At 41.9% G+C, this 23,460-nt stretch overlaps 1 protein-coding gene across 1 annotated transcript in view; it reads left to right on the top strand.

The window, feature by feature from the left end:
- Positions 1–2,666: 2,666 nt before the first annotated feature.
- cps1 (carbamoyl-phosphate synthase 1, mitochondrial) overlaps positions 2,667–23,460 on the top strand; it is a 90,713-nt gene continuing 69,919 nt past the window's right edge. The window contains exons 1-12 of the mRNA XM_039006527.1: positions 2,667–2,786; positions 13,541–13,650; positions 13,875–14,019; positions 15,423–15,512; positions 17,213–17,269; positions 17,498–17,590; positions 17,711–17,800; positions 18,777–18,905; positions 19,279–19,385; positions 19,964–20,105; positions 20,411–20,488; positions 20,693–20,791. Coding sequence (XP_038862455.1) covers positions 2,667–2,786; positions 13,541–13,650; positions 13,875–14,019; positions 15,423–15,512; positions 17,213–17,269; positions 17,498–17,590; positions 17,711–17,800; positions 18,777–18,905; positions 19,279–19,385; positions 19,964–20,105; positions 20,411–20,488; positions 20,693–20,791 — 1,260 coding nt within the window. The remainder of the gene's footprint in view (positions 2,787–13,540; positions 13,651–13,874; positions 14,020–15,422; positions 15,513–17,212; positions 17,270–17,497; positions 17,591–17,710; positions 17,801–18,776; positions 18,906–19,278; positions 19,386–19,963; positions 20,106–20,410; positions 20,489–20,692; positions 20,792–23,460) is intronic.

The raw sequence follows: 23,460 nt of genomic DNA, 5'->3' as shown, positions 1-23,460 counted from the left end.
TTTTACAGATGCACAATTGAGAGCATCCTGTCGGGCTGTATCACCGTCTGGCACGGCAACTGCACGGTCTGCCCAATGCATCACAGGGGGCAAACTACCTGCCCTCCAGGACACCTACAGCACCCGATGTCACAGGAAGGCCAAAAAGATCATCAAGGACATCAACCACTCGAGCCACTGCCTGTTACCACTATCATCCAGAAGGCGAGGTCAGTACAGGTGCATCAAAGCTGGGACCGAGAGATTGAAAAACAGCTTCTATCTCAAGGCCATCAGACTGTTAAAAAGCCATCACTAGCCGGCTTCCACCCGGTTACGCAACCCTGCACCTTAGAGGCTGCTGCCCTATATACAAAGACTTGGAATCACTGGCCACTTTAATAATGGAACACAAGTCATTTTAATAATGTTCAAATAATGTTATCATACTGCTTTACTCATCTCATATGTATATACTGTATTCTATTCTACTGTACCCAAGCTTTTTTAGTCAATGCCACTCTGACATTGCTTGATCAAACATTTGTATTTTCTTAATTCCATTCTTTTAATTTTAGATGTGTGTATTGTTGTGAATTGTTTTAGATACTACTGCACTGTGTCACGTTCGTCGTAATGTGGAAGAGAGGAGGACCAAGGCGCAGCGTGATATGAATACATCTTCTATTTATTATAACGAAGAACACTAAACCAAACTTTACAAAACAACAAAACGAACGTGACGCTATATAGAAAATAGTGCTGAACACAAAACACTACACCTAGACAATCACCCACAAAACCCAACAGAAAACAGGCTACTTAAATATGGTTCCCAATCAGGGACAATGATTGACAGCTGCCTCTGATTGAGAACCATATCAGGCCAAACACAGGAAACCAACACAGAAATAGAAAACATAGATTACCCACCCAACTCACGCGCTGACCACACTAAAACAAAGAAAATACAAAAGAACTATGGTCAGAACGTGACACACTGTTAGTAATGCACTGTTGGAGATAGGAACACAAGCATTCCGCTACACTCGCGATAACATCTGCTAAATATGTGTATGTGACCAATAACATTTGATTTGATTGGAGTTTTAATAGCTGGTTGGACTATTTTACCAATCTAAACACATTTAGCTGACAAGGGCTAACTGAGTGACTGTCAGTGACTAACAGTGGGTGACTGTTGTTGATGTGTGCAGAGGGTCCCTGGTTCGCGCCCGGGGTCGGGGCGAGGGGACGGTTTAAAGTTATACTGTTACACACACACACACAGATATACAGGGAGAGAGAGATTGCTGAACCCAGCAGAGTGGCAGGCAGAGGCAGCTCTCTCTAGTGACTGACTGACTTGCCATGATCAACAAACCCAGTGATGTACCTCCCCACATCTTGCTTCAGACTAGTGGTCAGTGGTGCTGGTGGCTCTTCATTGCCAGACAGCAGCTGGGGGCTATAGAGAAATTACCAAAGGTTGGTGGAAAAAGTAAAATGCAATTTATGTCAAAGCACCAAAGCAGTGTTAATAATATATGGTTAATTGGACTTATTTTCTTGTTATCTGCTCCATTAGACTATAGCCGATGATTCCTCATGGAGACAAACCATCCTGAAACGCAATCACATATAAACATGTACCACACATGTAATAAAGTGCCATGTTTGATGGAACTCACTAAATAAAGAAGAAACCTTTCTGCTCGTAGGTTATACTCAGATGTAGGATCTTAATATTATCACTTTTCTGTTGCTGAGAATTTTCCTGCACAGCAGGAGATTTAAACCTGTAGTGTATTTTAGTTTTAAAAGGGCTTCTAAAGTTTGTAATGACCACTTTGATATTTCAGACTGGATTTTTAAAATGTATTTTATTGAACCTTTATTGAACTAGGCAAGTCAGTTAAGAACAAATTCTTATTTACAATGACGGCCTACCCAGGCCAAATCCTTCTCTAACCCGTACGACGCTGGGCCAATTGTGCGTCACCCTATGATTTGACCTAACAAAACATGTATCAACCCCTACAAAAGTGTCCATTAATTATAATCCACATAATAATGAATATTTCCTGTTGTTTCCTGAGTAATTTTCCTGCTGCCGTTGCAAACTGGCTCAAATCAAGATCAGCATCTGTAACCTAGACCCTATTATATGGAGCAAAAGGTGAAGTTAGTCATGTTACAGTGAACTGAGTTCACATGAAAGTCATTTTTTCCTTGGGGGTTTATGCATACTAGGAATATGTTGGAACGTAGTCGTAAAACAGCATGCTGTATATAATACAAATATTCTGTGACTGTGACATATGCATCATGCAACGCAAGCATGGTTGGTTCAACGCCAACAGCGCTGAATTTTTTACATTGTTTAATCCACCATGTTCACCGATTCGCAGCCAATCAAAATGTTTAGCGGAAAGAAACGCGCAGAAAAAAACATCGTGGCAGCCAATTGCAGCCAACCCACGTTGGTCGTCTGTTTGCATTCGGAGTTATCTGTCTGGAATCCTTTGGATGAGACACGCGGGCTGCTTGAGCCCAAATTTATTCATTTCAGTGGACCGCTCTTTCTCAATAGAAAAACTTTGACAACAACACATTCTGCACGGATTCATTTTTCCCTTGTAGGATAACACCTAACAGAGTCAGAATAAGTGAATTAAAGACCGAATATGACAAAAATATTGACAGCTTGCAACGTCGTCAAATCACTGAGGCAAGGATGGCTCGCAGCCAGAAGAAGCAGCAACCCTGCTTGTTTGAGGAGGTCTGCTAGGCTCTTCAGTGTTAAGGTAATACATTCGCCAGCTAGCTAACTAGCTATATTGCTTTTCTTTAATTCTAAAACGTTTTAATTGAGCAGTAGACAACTTACTTCTCCCAGCTTGCAATAGTTTGCGAAAGTTGTATGTCATTGACCATGCATTATAGCTAGCTAGGGATAAGCTAACATACATTGTCATTCATTGTCAATAATAGCTAAATCAATTAATTGTCGAGGTAACTAACGTTAGCTAGCTAGCTAGCCCACTAATAAAGCATGCTCGAACTTGCTTCAGTCAGCTAAATGCAGTTGACAACAGGTCAACTTTCTCTTGCATTTGGAAAAGAAACACATGTCATGGAAACAGTCGTGTTCTTGTGTTGCAGTGGGGCCAATAACATTAATGGATGAATATGGTGGCCAATCCCCGTGTGGTGTTGCGTCATGTTGATTTACTAGTTTGGGGTGCAGTTTGGCAAATCTGGCTAAACAAAGATATTGCTCAACATTACAGGATTACGCAATGCAATATATTTCCATCAACTTTATTAGCTATATTGGCATAACATTAATTGCCACTTTGTGATTTTTATAAATATGTGTAGGATACGGTATTGGGCTTTAACACACACACACACACACACACACACACACACACACACACACACACACACACACACACACACACACACACACACACACACACACACTGGATAATCCTAGGCTAGGCCATGAAAAATAGAACAAGAGAATAGTCTACCTCAGCATTCACTACTGACCAGGAGAATATGGCCCCTCATTGAGTGGGTCAGGGGCTGGTGGTAGATAGCTACCTCTAGTTTCCTTTGTTAACAACGAATTAGGCTAAGCCTTCTCTCCATACCGATTTAAGATAGCATGTTATTGTCTGTCTAAACAGAAATGTTCCTTGCATCGTAAAAACACCTCATACAAACAGTAAGGATTACCTACAGTGCATTCGGAATGTATTCAGGCCCCTTAACTTTTTCTACATTTTGTTACCTTACAGCCGTTTTCTAAAATGTATTAAATTATTTTTTCCCCTCATCAATCTACACACAAGCTATCCCATAAAGACAAAGAAAAAATAGGTTTTTAGAAATGTTAGATAAAAAAAAAAAACTTTGAAATTGAGCACAGGTCCATCCTGTTTCCATTGATCATTCTTGAAATGTTTCTACAACTTGATTGGAGTCCACCTGTGGTAAATTCAATTGATTGGCCATGATATGGAAAGGCACACACCTGTCTATATAGGGTCCCACGGTTGACAGTGCATGTCAGAGCAAAAACCAAGCCATGAAGTCAAAGGAATTGACCATAGAGCTCTGAGACAGGATTGTATCGAGGCACAGCTCTAGGGAAGGGTACCAAAACAATTCTGAGCATTGAAGGTGCCCAAGAACACAGTGGCCTCCGTCATTCTTAAATGGGAAAATGTTTAAAACCACTAAGACTCTTCCTAGAGCTGGCCGCCCCCAGCCAAACTGAGCAATCGGGGAGGTGACCAAGAACCCGATGGTAACTCTGACAGAGCTACAGTGTTCCTCTGTGGAGATGGGAGAACCTTCCAGGACAACCATCTCTTGAGCACTCCACCGATCAGACCTTTATGGAAGCCACTCCTCAGCAAAAGGCACGACAGCCGCTTGGAGTTTGCCAAAAGGCACCTAAATGACTCTGACCATGAGAAACAAGATTCTCTGGTCTGATGAAACCAAGATTTGACTCTTTGGCCTGAATGCCAAGCGTCACGTCTGGAGGAAACCTGGCACCATCCCTACGGTGAAGCATGGTGGTGGCAGCATCATGCTGTGGGGATGTTTTTCAGTGGTAGGGAATGGGAGACTAGTAATAATCGAGGGAAAGATGAACGGAGAAAAGTACAGAGAGATCCTTGATGAAAACCTGCTCCAGAGCGCTCAGGACCTCAGACTGGGGCGAGGTTCACCTTCCAACAGGACAATGACCCTAAGCACACAGTCAAGACAACGCAGGAGTGGCTTCGGGGACAAGCCTCTGAATGTTCTTGAGTGACCTAGCCATAGCCCGGACTTAAATCCTATCCAACATCTCTGGTGAGACCTGAAAATAGCTGTACAGCTACACTCCCCATCCAATGTGACAGAGCTTGAGAGGATCTGCAGAGAAGAATGGGAGAAACTCCCCAAATACAGGTGTGCCAAGCTTGTAGCGTCATACCCACGAAGACTCGAGGCTGTAATTGCTGACAAAGGTGCTTCAACAAAGTACTGAGTAAAGGTTCTGAATAAGGGATGCACAATATATCGGTGAACATATCGGAATCGGCCGATATTAGCTAAAAATGCCAACATCGGTATCGGCCCGATGTCTAGTTTAACGCCGATGTGCAGAACCGATGTCAAAGCTGACGTGCATACCTATATGACGCCACGTAAAATGTTGCACTACACGTGCAACACAGCGTTCCTAACCTAGCCCACAATGTCTGCTGTGTGGATGAGCAGATAACAAGTCGAGCAGTCATTTGAAAGAGTAAGAACATTTCAGCGAGACAACTCAAAAGGCGAAATCCATTAACGCCAAGATAATGGAATTCATTGCACGATGTTGGCTTTTGCGACTGGTCGAGCACCGGTACACACTACCAAGTGCGCTATGTTTCAGATGTTGCCCTACCGGAGTTACACAGTAATAGCGTCACTGCTATTAGCTTCACGACATACTATGGAACGCTGTTTGGGTCTTTGCGTGTCAAAAAAGATACACGTCAAATTCGCTTTTAATTTGACATGTCAAATAACACAGTTCTATTATAGAATGTTGTTCTGAATTTGCACGTGCAAGCAAAGAGCCACCACTACTATCAGTAGCACTGTCATAGCTGTACAAAAAAGTCTGCAAACAAGCAAACACCGGCCACGAACGATGTGTTTACAATACCGCGTTGGTAATAAAGCATTATTTGTTCGACCGCAACTGCTGTGGTAGCTAGCTAGCTTTAGTTTTGTACATAGCTAGCACCAATACAACCAGCCTGAAAACAATGACCAGTAGAAAGTGCAGTCATTTTCGTTATTCTTAGTAATGATTTGGAATCCTTGTGAGTAAGTATTAGCTAGGTAGCCACTTGTTGTTCGCCTATTGAAATTGAACTTCAGTTCATGAAAATAAATAGCAAGCCAGCTACTTAACCCTGTTGTCCGAAGCTAAAATTATAAGCAGCCAGCTAGCTTCCTCTGGCTAGTGAGGCTCAACCGGACCGGGTTATGTGCTGTGAAGCTAGCCACAATAAGGATTAGGCACAATAGTGGAATTTGCATGTTGCCTTCAAAATAGAAGTACCTCTTTGAAAGTGATGCAGAAGGTTGGTGGAATCATGCCATATTTAGACTAGATAATGTTAAACAGGGTTGCAATGAATTGGGGGTATCAGTCTACTCGGTGACACCCACAGAACACAACTGTGAAGAGTTTACGCAAATATTAGCATTGTAGCTCTTATCGCGGGACTGTGACTGTGTGAAATCACCTCCCCAGTCATCCTATTGTGTGTATTGACTAGAGGTCGACCGATTAATCGGTATGGCCGATTAATTAGGGCCAATTTCAAGTTTTCATAACAATCGGTAATCGGCCTTTTTGGATGCTGATTATGGCTGATTACATTGCAATCCACGAGGAGACTGTGTGGCAGGCTGACCACCTGTTACGCGAGTGCAGTATCAAAAGGACCTGTGGCTGCAAGGAGCCAAGGTAAGTTGCTAGCTAACATTAAACTTATCTCATAAAAAACAATAAATCTTAACATAATCACTAGTTAACTACACATGGTTGATATTACTAGGTTAACTAGTTTATGTTAGCATATTAGCATATGTTCTCATGTTCTGAGCAAGGAACTTAAATGTTAGCTTTTTTACATGGCACATATTGGACTTGTACTTTCTTCTCCAACACTGTGTTTTTGCATTATTTTAAACCAAATTTAACATGTTTCATTATTTATTTAATATTGATTTTATTTATGTATTATATTAAGTTAAAATAAATGTGTGCATTGTTAATTCAGTATTGTTGTAATTGTCATTATTACATATATATAAAAATCGTCCGATTTAATCGGTATCAGCTTTTTTTTGGGTCCTTCAATAATCGGTATCGGCATTGAAAAATTATAATCGGTCGACCTCTAATCCGGATTATTTACATTGACCCCCCCCTTGATTTTACACTGCTGCTACTCGCTGTTTATTATCTATGCTGTGATAACGTGCGTCTCGGTGAGAGGTGTAGGAGTCAGGCGCAGGAGAGCAGGGATGTCTGAGAAGCGTGTTTAATCATATAGTCCACCAATACAAAAATGGCACAGACGAAAATCCCAAAACTACGCTCACGATACTCAGCAACTCGTGCAAACGCACGGAGGAACAAACACAGTTCCGACACTTTACATACACGTGCGTAAATCGTGAACACAACAAACATCAAAATACAATCGAGCGCAATACACACAAGTCTAATCCCGCACGAACTAAGGCAGGAAACAGGTACCCTATATACACGCAATTGAAACCAGGTGTGAAAAGAATCACAGACAAGACAAACAGAAAAGGAAAAAGGCATTGGTGGCAGCTAGTAAACCGGCGACGCCGAGCGCAGCCCGAACAGGGAGAGGAGTTACCTTCGGTAGAAGTCGTGACATATGCATAGTCACTTTACCAATACCTACATGTACAAATTACCTTGACTAACCTGTACTCCCGCACATTAACATGTGTACCGGTACCACCTGTATATAGTTTCGTTATTGTTAGTTTTTATATATATTTGTTTTACTTTAGGCTATCTAGTAAATGTTTTCTTAACTCTTTAACTGCATTGTTGGTTAAGAGCTTGTAAGTATTTCACGGTAAGTCTACACCTGTTGTATTCGGCACGTGACAAAATATTTGCTTTGAATATGAATATCATTGTAAAGCACAATCTCTCCCCTTTCCAGCAAAATCAATGACGAGACCTTCACGCTGCCCATCTCTGCATGATTGAGAAAGGCAATGGAGCTCCACCGGGTCTTTTTTTAAATGGCGAAGGGGGAAGCGAAGGCTAGTGAGTGATAGTGAAAGTGGAAGATATGTCGTGTTGGGAAACTGCTTTTTTTTACCTGATTTGTCCAAATTATCACTTCTAAAATGTAAATAGAACTCTATGAAGAGTTTTTATATAATGTCTCATTACATACCTATTTGATGGTTTTTGTTGAATTTGAATTGGGGTTTTAGGGCGGCGCTAAAGTTATCTTCAACAAGTAAACTTCTGCTGTCACGGCTTTTGACTCATGATGGCTCGAAGTGATTATGCAAAAATTAACTATTGATTAAATTAAATGATGATTGATGAACTTAGAAGTAATTTACACTTACTATTGATTATTTATTGGTAAATAAATACAGTTAAATATACAAGTTACACAAAGTAGGGAACTTTATTTTCAGAGATATGAAGGAATATAATGTTACTTTATATAATGTTAATGAACAAAGCATGAGAATGATTAGGGTTAATACTATAATTTCCAATAGCACAAGATACAGTTGAAGTCAGAAGTTTATATACACCTTAGGCAAATGCATTTAAACTCAGTTTTTCACAATTCCTGACATTTAATCCAAGTAAAAATGCCCTGTTTTAGGTCAGTTAGGATCACCACTTTATTTTAAGAATGTGAAATGTCAGAATAATAGTAGAGAGAATTATTTATTTCAGCTTTTATTTCTTTCATCACATTCCCAGTGGGTCAGATGTTTACATACACTCAATTAGTATTTGGTAGCATTGCCTTTACATTGTTTAACTTGGGTCAAGCGTTTCGGGTAGCCTTCCACAAGCTTCCCACAATAAGTTGGGTGATTCCTCCTGACAGAGCTGGTGTAACTGAGTCAGGTTTGTAGGCCGCCATGTTCGCACACCCTTTTTCAGTTCTGCCCACACATTTTCTATGGGATTGAGGTCAGGGCTTTGTGATGGCCATTCCAATACCTTGACTTTGTTGTCTCTAAGCCATTTTGCCACAACTTTGGAAGTATGCTTGGGGTCATTGTCCATTTGGAAGTCCCTTTTGGGACCAAGGTTTAACTTCCTGACTGATGTCTTGAGATGTTGCTTCAATATATCCACATCATTTTCCTCCCTCATGATGCCATCTATTTTGTGAAGTGCACCAGTCCCTTCTGCAGCAAAGCACCCCCACAACATGATGCTTCCACCCCCGTGCTTCACGGTTGGGATGTTTTATTTCGGCTTGCAAGCCTCCCCCTTTTTCCTCCAAACATAACGATGGTCATTATGGCCAAACAGTTATATTTTTATTTCATCAGAACAGAGGACATTTCTCCAAAAAGTACGATCTTTGTCCCCATGTGTAGTTGCAAACCGTAGTCTGGATTTTTTATGGCGGTTTTGGAGCAGTGGCTTCTTCCTTGCTGAGTGGCCTTTCAGGTTATGTCGATATAGGACTTGTTTTACTGTGGATATAGATTATTTTGTACCTGTTTCCTCCAGCATCTTCACAAGGTCCTTTGCTGTTGTTCTGGGATTGATTTGCACTTTTCGCACCAAAGTACGTTCATCTCTAGGAGACAGAACGCGTCTCCTTCCTGAGAGGTATGACGGCTGCGTGGTCCCATGGTGTTTATACTTGCGTACTATTGTTTGTACAGATGAATGTGGTACCTTCATGCATTTAAAAATTGCTCCCAAGGATGAACCAGACTTGTGGAGGTCTACAATTCTTTTTCTGAGGTCTTGGCTGATTCTTTAGATTTTCCCATGATGTCAAGCAAAGAGGCACTGAGTTTGAAGGTAGGCCTTGAAATACATCCACAGGTACACCTCCAATTGACTCAAATGATGTCAACTAGCCTATCAGAAGCTTCTAAAGCCATGACATAATTTTCTGAAATTTTCCAAGCTGTTTAAAGGCACAGTCAACTTAGTGTATGTAAACTTCTGACCCCCTGGAATTGTGAGAATGTGAGTTATAAGTGAAATAATCTGTCTGTAAACAATTGTTCGAAAAATGACTTGTGTCATGCACAAAGCAGATGTCCTAACCGACTTGCCAAAACTATAGTTTGTTAACAAGAAATTTTGTGGAGTGGTTGAAAAACGAGTTTTAATGACTCCAACCTAAGTGTATGTAAACTTCCGACTTCAACTGTAAATACTTTTATAAACGACTTAACGTTAGTCAATTACTGTAAGGTAACAATATTCATATAAAAAATAAATATAACAACTAACAGTAGTTCTAACATCATTTCACCTCTGTCTTCTCACTCCATCATACACACTGAGTGTACATGAACATCTGCTCTTTCCATGAAATATGCAATAACCTTATGTTGGATTACATGGAAATTATATCCATATTTGTGAGTCCATTTCCTTGGCACCATCTTAATAAATTATGTTGCATGAACAAAACAAAAAAAAGAATTTAATTGTATTATGACAGGAGATGTCTGGGAAGGGAAAGGCCCAACGAGCCCAAGAAACAGCACTGCTACACCCCTGAACAGCTACAGGTTCTTTACGAGGAGGTGAAGGCAGGGAGCAGCCGGAGGGAGGTGGCTCATGCCTCCTGTCAGTACCTGTTTACAGGGTAGCCAATTGTCCAAAAACATTCCACATAGTTCCACAACTATTGCAGTTGGGTAACATGCCTTTTGGGAATCCAGTTAATTCTCTTCACCTGTGCACAATCAAGAGCAGAAAGAGAGGCATGCAGGAATGTGGCATCTCAAATTTGGGTTTGAGCATGTCATTTACAAACAAGTTTAATAGATAGCACCCTTTGAGATTTTAGGACATGCGTTATTGAGATTTCACAATTATTGAACACACAGCTCTCGTGAATAGGTTGGCACAGCAAAGGTATTTCAAAACGTTAACACAGCAAACGTGAGAGCAAAAAATAAAATATCTTTGTCAGCAGGTGACGGGTTTGCTTGTTTAAATGCAGATCAGAGGTTGGCGCAGTGGTATTCTTTTTAAGATTCTGCACATCAGTCTTATGCAATTCATTATTGATTGATTCAGTGTTTGTGTAATTGATGACCACATTGCTATTAGCACACTACTCATGACAAATTATTAATATTTTTTATTTGACCTTTATTTAACTAGTCAAGTCAGTTAAGAACAAGTTATTATGTTCAATGACGGCCTAGGAACAGTGGGTTAACTGCCTTTTTCAGAGGCAGAACGACAGATTTTTACCTTGTCAGCTCGGGGATTTGATCTTGCAACCTTTCGGTTACTAGTCCATCGCTCCAACCACTAGGCTACCTGCCACCCCTGAACAAGGCAATAATGGAATATTAGCCATAATAATATTAATACTAATGCTCATTTAAATGAAAGTCATGAATAATGAAGGTTTGTGCACCGTTTTATGGTTAAGCATGTTTTTAATCTGGGAGAGAAGCACCACCCCTGGTGGAAAGACGCTGTACGGCACACAATGAGCGTCAGAGGGGTCAGTTTCTTTCATATTTCCTCTAATACTATTGGTCCATTACCATGTCAATCAACGCTTCAATGGAAACGTAGTTTACACCCCAGATTTTGATGCCAACACAGTCGCTACAGTCCCATTAGTTTTCATTGCAGCCTTGTTTTGAATGTTGCGGTTACGCGGCTGATAATTGCTAAAAATGCCAACATCGGCATCGGCTGATGTCTAGTTTAACGCTGATGTGCAAAACCGATGACTAAGCTGATGTGCATAGATGACGTATTGACGCCACGAAAAATACAGCACTACACAGAACAAAAGCAGAAAAATATTAAGCGCACACTTCCAACAACTTAACAAGTTCAAGTCGAGCAGTCATTTGAAAGAGTAAGAATTTCAGTGAGACAATTCAAAGGTGAAATCCATTAACGCCAAGATAATGGAATTCATTGCCCTTGACAATCAACCGTTCTCTGTCGTGGATGATGTTGGCTTTCGCCATATGGTCGAGCACCGGTACACACTACCAAGTAGGCACTATTTTTCAGATGTTGCCCTACCGGAGTTACACAGTATTGTTGAAACACATCCATGCTCTACTTGCTATGGGGGTCACTGCTATTAGCCTCACGACTGACATTTGGACCAGCGATGTCAGCCCCATAAGCATGCTGAGTCTGACAGCACAGTGGGTTGAGGATTTCGTACTGAGGAAAGCCGTATTGCATGCTCAAGAATGTACTGGTTCTCATACCACTGCTGCCATTTCAATGGCATTTGAGAACATGTTTGAAACTTGGAAACATGAACACAATCCTAGCGCCATTCGAACAATTGACTCGAGAAATAAGCTAATCAAGTGCATCTGCAGAAGATGTGATACCCTCTGTCATGTAATTGAAACGCCTGCTCAACAAAACTGCCAACACAGACCGTGGGGTTAAAACTTACAAAAGTACTTGAGGCTGTGAACAAGCGATTCGGTGTCATTTGAGCCTCTTTAGTGTGTCGCCACCATGCTCGATGCTAGGTACAAGGACCGCTACTTCGATGCAGACAAGAAACAGGGTTTACGTGAAATGTTACATACACAGCTGGACAAGATGGAAACAGACACAGTGACAGTGCGCACCGAGGAAGAGAAGCCAAGGACAGGCAGAGCTGAAACTTCACTGTATGATGAAATCCTGGTTGAGAATGAAATGACTGAACAAATGAACAACGAAACAGCACAGCAAGTAAGTGAAAGAACTAGGTTTTGATGACGTTTTACTGGTAATGGGGACATACGTAAATGCAAACAAAATAACTTTTTGGTCAGTGTGGTGTGTGTGTTACCTTTTTATTTAACTAGGCAAGTCAATTAAGAAGAAATTCTTATTTACAATGACGGCCTACTCTGGCCAAACCCGGAGGACGCTTGGCCAATTCTGCGCCGCTCTATGGGACTCCCAATCATGGCCGGATGTGATACAGCCTGGATTCGAACCAGGAACTGTAGTGACGCCTCTTGCACTGAGATGTGGTGCCTTAGACTGCTGCGTCCGTGTGTGTGTGTTAACTATTTAACTGTACTAGTTTTTATATCAGGTATCGGTATGTTTTGTTTTTTTGGCAAGGAAAATATCGGATATCGGTATCGGCCAAAAATCTAATATCGGTGCATCCCTAGTACGGAACACTGTTAGGTACCAGTAACATAACACAATTTGGAAAGAGTCAAGGGATCTGAACACTTTCTGAATGCACTGTGTAGCCTGTCTCAGTGGCCTTGTGATTAAAGTGCCCACCCTAAGGTTGGGAGTTTGATCTGAAGCGTCTCTGCTTGAGACTCAGCATTAAAGAGATAGACGGGGGGTAAGGCCCTGCGATAAACTACTGTCCTGTCCAGGGGGTGTACTTGTAATTAGGCTCCTGCTCCTATGAGCTGTTCCAGCTAGCACAAACCAAGGCTTGTGCAAGGCTGGCTACTTTTTTACTATACCCTATTGAATTATTAACAAAGGGTCATTGTAATATAAAACGGTGCCACTGCCATATAATAGGTCTGTGAATGTATCGTAGTAGTTTTCCCACCACGTTCTTGTATTTACACAGTAGCCCAGTTACCAGTCCAACTCTTGGATGTGTTCTGTACTGTGTAGGCTAACGTGAAGAGTAATTTACCAACGCTTTCCAACGGTTGAGTATAATGCTATGTCTTCTTTTTCTTCATCCTTGTCCCTCTCCTACTGCTCCTCCTCCTTCACCTCCTCTCCCAGGCCCAGATAGCCCACCTGGTCCTGGAGGATGGTACCCGGATGAAGGGCTTCTCCTTTGGGGATGAACGCTCTGCTGCTGGGGAGCTGGTCTTCAACACTGGCCTGGTGGGGTAAGAGATCAGTCTTGTCTAAATCACCATTAACAGTCAGTCATCATCATTGCTAAAGTGCATGGATCACAGTATGTTTACATTGTGGGGATACAATTTTGTCCTAACCAGGGGACAGGTAAGCAGTTTTTCCAACTCCTATGGTCACTCTCATACCAAACATGACAACAACCAGCACAAATAGGTTACCTATGTGTATCTATAATAACTACACATTTCTAAAGGTACCCAGAGACTTTGACTGACCCCAGCTACAGAGGTCAGATCCTGACCCTGACCTACCCCATAGTGGGGAACTACGGCGTTCCAAACACTCAGGAGCTGGATGAGCTGGGCCTGAGGAGGAACATCGAGTCAGACCGTATACAGGTGGGTCTGTTATGTTATCGTGTGTGTGTGTGTGTGTGTGTGTGTGTGTGTGTGTGTGTGTGTGTGTGTGTGTGTGTGTGTGTGTGTGTGTGTGTGTGTGTGTGTGTGTGTGTGTGTGTGTGTGTGTGTGTGTGTGTGTGTGAGCGAGCATGTCTGTGTTAGTGATGTGCGGGTTGACTCATAACCCGCAGTCCCAGTGGGTATATCCGCGGGCGGATGGGTTTGGGGTCATGAAATATTGTGTGTATGAAGGGCGGGTGGGTGGCGGGCAGGTTCAATAAAGAGAAAACAATGCATCAAAAAATATCAGACATTTATAATTCTGGACCTCCCGAGTGGCGCAGCGGTCTGTGTCACAGCTGGCCGTGACCAGGAGACCCATGAGGCAGCGCACAATTGGCCAAGCGTTTTCCGGGTTTGGGGAGGGTTTGGCCGGCTGGGATGTCCTTGTCCCATCGCGCTCTAGCGACTCCTTGTGGCGGGCTGGGCACATGCATGCTGACTTCGGTCACCAGCAGTACAGTGTTTCCTCCAACACATTGGTACGGCTGGCTTCCGGGTTAAGCGAGCAGTGTGTCAAGAAGCAGTGAAGAAGCAGCTTGGCGGGTTGTGTTTCAGAGGACGCATGGCTTTCGACTTTCGCCTCTCTCTTGAGTCCGTACGGGAGTTGCAGCGATGGGACAAGATTGTAACTACCAATTGGATGTCACAAAATTGGGGAGATAAAGGGGTACAAAAGTACAAAATGAAACAAAAATAAATAAATTAATGTATAATTCTGGGGCCTCCCGAGTGGCGCAGTGGTCTAAGGCACTGCATTGCAGTGCTGATGCACCACTACAGCCGGGAGCCCCACAATTGGCCCAGTGTTGTCTGGGTTAGGGGAGAGTTCGGGGGATTTCATTGGCTCATCTCGCTCTAGTGACTCCTTGTCGGGCTGACCACCTGCAAGCCGATACATTGGTTTGGCTCGCTTCCGGGTTAAGCGAGCGGTGTGTTAAGAAGCAGCGAGGCTTGGCAAAAATGCACACCAAATGCTTTTGGGAATTTGGGCAGAAACAGTTAACGTTGATCCACTGAGGCAAAAAGGACAATGTCAGAGTTTAATTCAATAAGAGAAAAGCTGCGAAATGGAGAGTTGAAATAAATAGGAGGGCCAGAATAGTAGCCTAATGTTTGGGAAAGATGTGGTAAAAGAGCAGTGTTATGTTATGCTATGTTTTAAAGTTGACAGCTCCTTTGCTTCGCTGTTAGTCAAGTCAATCTATTAGGGTATTTAAAGTGCATATTACAAGGTCTCATACTCTTTACAGAGGAAATAAATAATAGCTTTATTAGGTCGATAACTCAAGTGTTTGGTTTGTGTTGTGACTCATGTTGGGTTTGTGTTGTGATCTCTGTAGGTATCTGGACTCTTGGTGCAGGATTACAGTCATGAGTACAGCCACTGGAACTCTGTCAAGTCCCTGGGACAGTGGCTACAGGAGGAGAAGGTAGTAGAGACAGCATTACAGTCCTTCACGCCGTCTAACATAGTCAACATAACATAAGTCCCCAGCGTTACAGTTCTCATTAGTGGTGGGTCCGCCCTCAAAAAGGAGATTTTCTTTTTATTAATTGAGAAATAAAATAACTTTTTTGAGTGCAGACCCACTACTAATGAATTTGATGTTTTACTTTTGGTTAATGCACCAGGTCTGATTACAGTGGTTTAAAGAACCTCTTGAAAACACGGCACTTCGACTCATTCTCTAACAGCACTAAGTCTTACTTCTCTAACAGCACTAAGTCTTACTTCTCTAACAGCACTAAGTCTTACTTCTCTAACAGCTCTAAGTCTTACTTCTCTAACAGCTCTAAGTCTTACTTCTCTAACAGCACTAAGTCTTACTTCTCTAACAGCACTAAGTCTTACTTCTCTAACAGCTCTAAGTCTTACTTCTCTAACAGCACTAAGTCTTACTTCTCTAACAGCACTAAGTCTTACTTCTCTAACAGCTCTAAGTCTTACTTCTCTAACAGCTCTAAGTCTTACTTCTCTAACAGCTCTAAGTCTTACTTCTCTAACAGCACTAAGTCTTACTTCTCTAACAGCACTAAGTCTTACTTCTCTAACAGCTCTAAGTCTTACTTCTCTAACAGCACTAAGTCTTACTTCTCTAACAGCACTAAGTCTTACTTCTCTAACAGCACTAAGTCTTACTTCTCTAACAGCACTAAGTCTTACTTCTCTAACAGCACTAAGTCTTACTTCTCTAACAGCACTAAGTCTTACTTCTCTAACAGCACTAAGTCTTACTTCTCTAACAGCTTTAAGTCTTACTTCTCTAACAGCACTAAGTCTTACTTCTCTAACAGCACTAAGTCTTACTTCTCTAACAGCTCTAAGTCTTACTTCTCTAACAGCACTAAGTCTTACTTCTCTAACAGCACTAAGTCTTACTTCTCTAACAGCACTAAGTCTTACTTCTCTAACAGCACTAAGTCTTACTTCTCTAACAGCACTAAGTCTTACTTCTCTAACAGCACTAAGTCTTACTTCTCTAACAGCACTAAGTCTTACTTCTCTAACAGCACTAAGTCTTACTTCTCTAACAGCTCTAAGTCTTACTTCTCTAACAGCACTAAGTCTTACTTCTCTAACAGCACTAAGTCTTACTTCTCTAACAGCACTAAGTCTTACTTCTCTAACAGCTCTAAGTCTTACTTCTCTAACAGCACTAAGTCTTACTTCTCTAACAGCACTAAGTCTTACTTCTCTAACAGCACTAAGTCTTACTTCTCTAACAGCACTAAGTCTTACTTCTCTAACAGCACTAAGTCTTACTTCTCTAACAGCTCTAAGTCTTACTTCTCTAACAGCTCTAAGTCTTACTTCTCTAACAGCTCTAAGTCTTACTTCTCTAACAGCACTAAGTCTTACTTCTCTAACAGCACTAAGTCTTACTTCTCTAACAGCTCTAAGTCTTACTTCTCTAACAGCTCTAAGTCTTACTTCTCTAACAGCACTAAGTCTTACTTCTCTAACAGCACTAAGTCTTACTTCTCTAACAGCTCTAAGTCTTACTTCTCTAACAGCTCTAAGTCTTACTTCTCTAACAGCTCTAAGTCTTACTTCTCTAACAGCTCTAAGTCTTACTTCAATTTTAATGTTGTCAAATGGCAATTAGTATTTTCTCATATTATTTGAAAGGTCCCTGCATTGTTTGGAGTGGATACTAGGATGCTGACCAAGATCATCAGAGACAAGGTAAAAGTGTTTTTACTGTAAGCCTTGTCAAAGCCAGAAATGGCCTATAGGGCAGGATCTCCTGTCTATGTAGCTTGAGGCAGCTTGATGTACAAGTACACTCCCTGGACAGGAAGCTAGTCTTGTTACTGCTTTACTCTGATTGTATTTAAAGAAACATGACTATTTGTCCTCTTGAAGAAAAAAGCTGTTTTTGACAGAAAATGTGTCTCTTTATTTTGTGACCAGGGTACAGTGTTGGGGAAGATAGAGTTTGAGGGCCATCCAATAGAGATATCAGACCCTAACCAGCAGAACATTGTAGCAGAAGTCTCAACAAAGGTACGTTCTGACTGCTATACAATCAAGTCTATGCTGTTATTATGGATATGATTCTGCTGCAAAACATATTCCCCCTGTTGATGATGATGATATCCTTTCATTGTTCTTGTATGTTTCCAGGAGACCAGAGTGTTTGGGAAAGGTAACCCCATCAAAGTGGTTGCTGTTGACTGTGGCATCAAACACAACATCATCAGGCTGCTTGTTAAGGTGAGAAAGGGAGACGAGAGGAGAAAGTAAACCATTGATCACTGACCTCATCTCTTCTGGTCCGTAGGTGATACAACTTAGACTACAGTAGGGCTGTCCCAACTAAAATAAATCTTGGTTGACTGAAAGTGGTCTGTTCTTTCGACCAATAGATTGATCAACATTTTTAAACGTGTATTTTTCCATATATAGACACATTGTGTTTTAATAAAATAAACTATATGCATTGAGCTTGTCCGATGCTTAAACCTTACGCTTTGATGAAATAAGACAAATGCCTCAAGAGGGCACCAGAGATCTAGATAATCTCCCCCCGCTCCTGCTGGCTTTCGCAGATTCTGCCATTACTCTCCTGAAGTTGCCGGTAATAGGCTACAAGAGGAGCCTGCAACCTTTCTCATGTGGAATGCCAGGTTGTCTTACAATTTCTACCGATCTGCCTGCCAGTTCTGGTTTTCATATGCACATTTTCGTGAAACAGTTTCATTTAATTTATAATAACTTCTCTATATCAGAGTTGCAAAGATAAAGCCATATCTCAGACTGGCCAATAAAATTAATAGATTAAGATGGGCAAAAGAACACAGACACTGGACAGGGGAACTCTGCCTAGAAAGCCAGCATCCTGTAGTCGCCTCTTCACTGTAGACGTTGAGACGGGTGTTTTGCGGATACTATTTAACATTTCTAAGTGACCCCAAACTTTTGAACGGTAGTGTGTGTATATATATATATATATTTGTTACTGCTCGACTAAAACAATCTCGGTCGACCAGCAGCCTAACGACCAAACAATCAACGAGTCGACTAATTGGGTTCAGCCCTAGACTACAGTATGACCCTGTGGGTTTGAGTGTGAAATAAAGAATGAAAGATGTTATTTTAGAGTACCATAAATACTGACCCTGGGGTAGTCACTAACAGCAGCATGAATAGAATTGATGATAATAAGTGTCTCTCTGTCTGTATGCTGTAGCGTGGTGCTGAGGTCCATCTGGTGCCCTGGAACCAGGACCTGATGAGTCTGGAGTACGATGGCCTGTTCATCTCCAACGGCCCTGGGGATCCCTCTCTGGCAGGAGACCTCATACAGAACGTCCGCAAGGTAACATTACCAGCTGCCCATTGCACTACAGAGGGAAGAGAATTAGATGAAGAGAACAGTTTACAAAGGACTTATAAAACCATTTAGGTGTGAAGTGTTACCATGATAAAAGATGTTAGCATTGCCAGATGGAATTTCATCCAAAACATCCTCAAGGTACCAGCTGCCCATTGGACTACAGAGCAACGTTTGTGTTGTGATTGCTCAAAATACATCTGAGTCATACTTTATTAGCGAGTGCTTGCCGCCTTTTGATTTGTTGTAAACTAGTTTGAAAGTGGTTTCATACGACTACATTATTCTCATTATTGCTCTCCCTCTGGTCTATTCCCCTTCATCCTACCACCTCCCTGGCTGTGTTGTTCATCCCTAGGTCCTGGAGAGTGACCGGCCACAGCCTGTCTTTGGTATCTGTATGGGCAACCAGATCACAGCACTGGCTGCAGGGGCCCAGTCCTACAAACTGCCCATGGGTAACAGGTAAACTACACATGCATTGCAGGTAGGGCTGTTGCAGTGACCGTATTACCGACAGTCATTAGTTATGACCGCATTAAAATTCCATGTGACCGTTGAGTCAGTGTTCTCCTCTGACTCAATGGACATGTGTTGGTCGTACCCAACAACCATCATGTCGCTAATGGCCTGATACTGAGGGCTCTATTGTCCCTATAACCCAGGGATGGGCAACTGGTGGCCTGCGGCCCCTCTTTTGAAGGCCCTCTGATCAATTCCATGACCACCGCAGCCCTAATTGCAGGACACGTATTAGTGTCCTTCTTGCCAGCTGATTCTTTCATCATTAGGGTCTTGCTCTGTTGAAGTTAACCCTCTACCTTAGGGGAATTGAAGAGATATTAGAACTCTATAGGCTGATTTCCTGGACCTAGATTAAGACTAATTCTGGACTAAAAAGCACTTTCAATGGAGATACTCTATTTAGCATTATTTTTAGTGTAGGAGTAGATTTCATCTTGGTCTGGGAAACTGGCCCTCTAAGTCTGTGGCTACTAAGATGTAACTACATATAATTTGTAATTATGTTTATTGTTCTCCAGAGGTCAGAACCAGCCTGTACTCAACGTGATGACGGGCCAGGCCTTCATCACAGCCCAGAACCACGGTTACGGCATTGACAGCACCTCTCTACCACCTGGATGGAGCCCGCTGTTTGTTAACGCCAACGACGGAACCAACGAAGTCTGCTTTGTGTTCTTAATTACTTACTTAGGGGGCCCATCACTCTTCAGGGAGCATAGGCCACTGACGACACAAAACGCACTCTTGGGTTTTGTGATAGCTACAGCATAATTGTTTTGAATGATTAGGTTCAGTTGTATTTATTTGTCTTAGCTCCGTACTCTCTTGAAAACAAACATTGTTACCGAATGGATGGACTATACTGGTTAAAGAAAGATGAAGTGAACTTCTACCTAAGTTTATAGCTATGTTTGTTTTACAACAAACTTAGTCATTCAAAACTTTATCTTCTTGTTGTGTCCCAGGGCATCATGCACGACACCAAGCCAGTCTTCACGGCTCAGTTCCACCCAGAAGCTAAAGGAGGACCTACAGACACTGAGGTAAAGCTGCTCTACAAACGGATACAATTAAACTATTGATCACTGCAAAACACCACTGCATCCATTATAAGTCCCTGTTGTGCCTTGGCTAGTTAAGTACGCAGGAAATACTTTTTCCTGCGTAGGATGGACAGTCCACAGTAGAATTCAGACAAAACTATCCTTTCTGTGATTCATAGTTAATTTTCACTGTCTTTTTTGCAGTTCCTATTTGATGCGTTCATATCCCTGATAAAGAATGGGAAGGAGGCCAACATTGTGTCAGTCATGCCCAAGAAGCCTGCTATCCCACCTAGGACTCAGGTAAGATACTAACTAATGAAAGAAATCATTCTACTTCATTAAGATAGAGGGCCAAAAATCTGTATGCATTTTTCATGTGCGATTCTACTTTGTGGCTCAGTTGGTAAGAGCATGGCGCTTGAAACGCCAGGGTCATAGGTGAGGAACGGCTCATAATAATGGCTGGAACGGAGCAAGTGGAAACCATGTATTTGATAGCATTCCACTGATTCCGTTCCACTATTACCATAAACGCATCCTGTTAACTCGAAATGACACAACGACAAGGTTCCAGTTAAACAAAGTTTACTATACTATATGAACACACTACAAGGTAGCCATTACACTCCAGGCTAGGTCCAACAACCACTAGACTTCATGCGCATGCGCACTCTTGACTGAGTGATAGACCCGTAATAACAGAAATATAGGGATACTTAAAACATGAACTTAATAATCTCCCCCTTTTCTTTAAAGACAAATAAAACATCAACAACATAATTAAATGTCCAAGTATTATTCAAGATCCCCATTACAAATGGGTTGTGTGACAGTTTTTATTTGTATTACTCAAGCTGCCACTTTCCATTACTGAGAGCCTGTAGGAGCGAGAGCCTGTAGGAGCACAAGACCGTATGCTCCTTTTTTAGTCAGACAGTCAGCAAGCTGTTCCTTTGTGGTCAACCACAGAATCCGCTGGATTCTCTGTGCTTGAATAAGTTCCTTGATGCTGAGTCTTTTCTCTGTGACAGACTTGGTTGACTTCACAGCATCAACTAATAAGTAGTTGTCAGTGACACAAACTACAGGTAGAAAGTGCTGTTTTGTCTCACCAGTGGTAAGCTCTGAGAACAGAGTTGCAAGAAAGATAGCATTGTCAACTCCATCCCCAAAACCAAGGGTTTCTCCAGCAAGTCCGCTTCGGACAACCCTTGTGATCCTTTTTTGACTGCCAACAGATAGGTGAGAATCTTCCTCCTTCACCCATTAACACGATTAGATGTCCACCTTGTGTGCCTCCATCTGTAAGGTTCCCTAGCGAAGCATCACTGAAGACAACTAGTTTCAAAGTCATCTTATCCAACATGCTGAAACTTTTAAAATCACTTGTTGTGATTTCAGATTACGAACAACTTTGTTTGCCTCATGAATGGTTTGTACAGTGGTGTGTTTTGTGTTAGATGCCAAGTTGCAAACATCAAACATTACATCAGGTCTACTCTGTCTATCAACCCATAAAATTTGTCCTATCATTGACCTCAATTTATCAGCTTCAATTCCACATAGAGGGGAATTCCTTTGTACGGCTCTTGAAGAATCCATGTGGATGGGTTGAAGATTCTTGATATAGCTCTCCTGTTGCATCAGTATTTTGCCATCAACTGTAATAAACTCTATGCCAACATAACAAAAATGTATGATCATGCTCCTCACGGCCAACCTAGAAAACAGCTTTGAGGTGTGGAATCACAGTTGAAGCAAAGGTCTCTGAGCCAACCCAGATAAAGTCATCAACATGACAGGCAAGTACTCCAGTCACATTGCAGTCTTGATCAAGCCAATAGAAGACTGCAGGATCCACTTGTGACATTTTTCCACCTGTATTCAGCATTGTTGCCTTGACTTTGTTGTACCAGTAGAGTGATCCATCTGCCAGTCCATACACACACTTTTTTAGTTTCCACAGTGTTCCTTCGCTTTTAGCTTCAGGCGGAGGTCGGATGTGAATGTCCCTTGACAGCTCTGTTCCCTGCAAAAATCCAGATTTGATGTCTATGGAATTAAGTTTCCATTTTTTCTGGCAGATCACTGACATCAGCAATCTGAGTGACTGGGGCGCATGTCGGTGAGTCTTTTGGGAGTTCTTTAGCAGCCAGCTCCTCAAAACCTCTAGCCACTAGACGTGCTTTGGGCACTATTCCAGTTAATGATTCTTTAAGTGTACACACCCACCTTGTTGAGACGCACTTTTGGCCAATGTCTTTGACTTCCTCAAACACTCCATTTTTCCTCCAATTACTGAGCTCATCTAGCTTAGCTGAGTCAAATGACACGTCCTTTGTTTCAAGTACATCATCATTTTGAATGTCATTCTGTTTTTCTCGATTTTCCATTGATTCAATTCTGATATTATCTACAATTGACAGGTCAGCTGACCCTGTTGTACCAGAAAGTGTAGCTGGTTCAGAGTACTGCAAGTTGTACCAGTTCTTGTGTTTTACTTTTCCTGCTCGTCCAATGACGGTTGCTGTATGTGGAATACCACTTTCTCTGTCCGTGTATTTAACAGTTTGTCCTGTTTTCAGATTGGAACAACCATGTTCTCTTAACACATGTGCCTGTTGTTGAATGTTTTCCTCATTTGAACGCTCAACAGTATTACCTGTGGCATGGTTGAAGGTCTCTGCTCCATTTCCTGTGTCAGTTTCAGTGTCCATATCATTGGATGTGACATCTGGTAGGTTTGTGTCTGTTACTGTGTCCTTTTTGTCATTTTCATTAGGAGACTGATTCTCAGCTACAGCCCCTCTATCTTGTTGATCATTTACTTTCCGCAATCTTGAGTGATGCACCCTGACAATCATGCCTTCGTGCCTCACAAATATCACCACACCATCTTGACCAATGACTACTCCCGGTCCTTTCCACTCTTGACAGTCAACTCGTTTGTAGTACACTTTGTTTCCAGT

The sequence above is a fragment of the Salvelinus namaycush genome, chromosome 13 (assembly GCF_016432855.1).
Source record: "Salvelinus namaycush isolate Seneca chromosome 13, SaNama_1.0, whole genome shotgun sequence".
Lineage (NCBI taxonomy): Eukaryota > Metazoa > Chordata > Actinopteri > Salmoniformes > Salmonidae > Salvelinus > Salvelinus namaycush.
The sequence above is the reverse complement of the archived record's forward strand: the minus strand, read 5'-3'. Positions and strand labels throughout refer to the sequence as shown.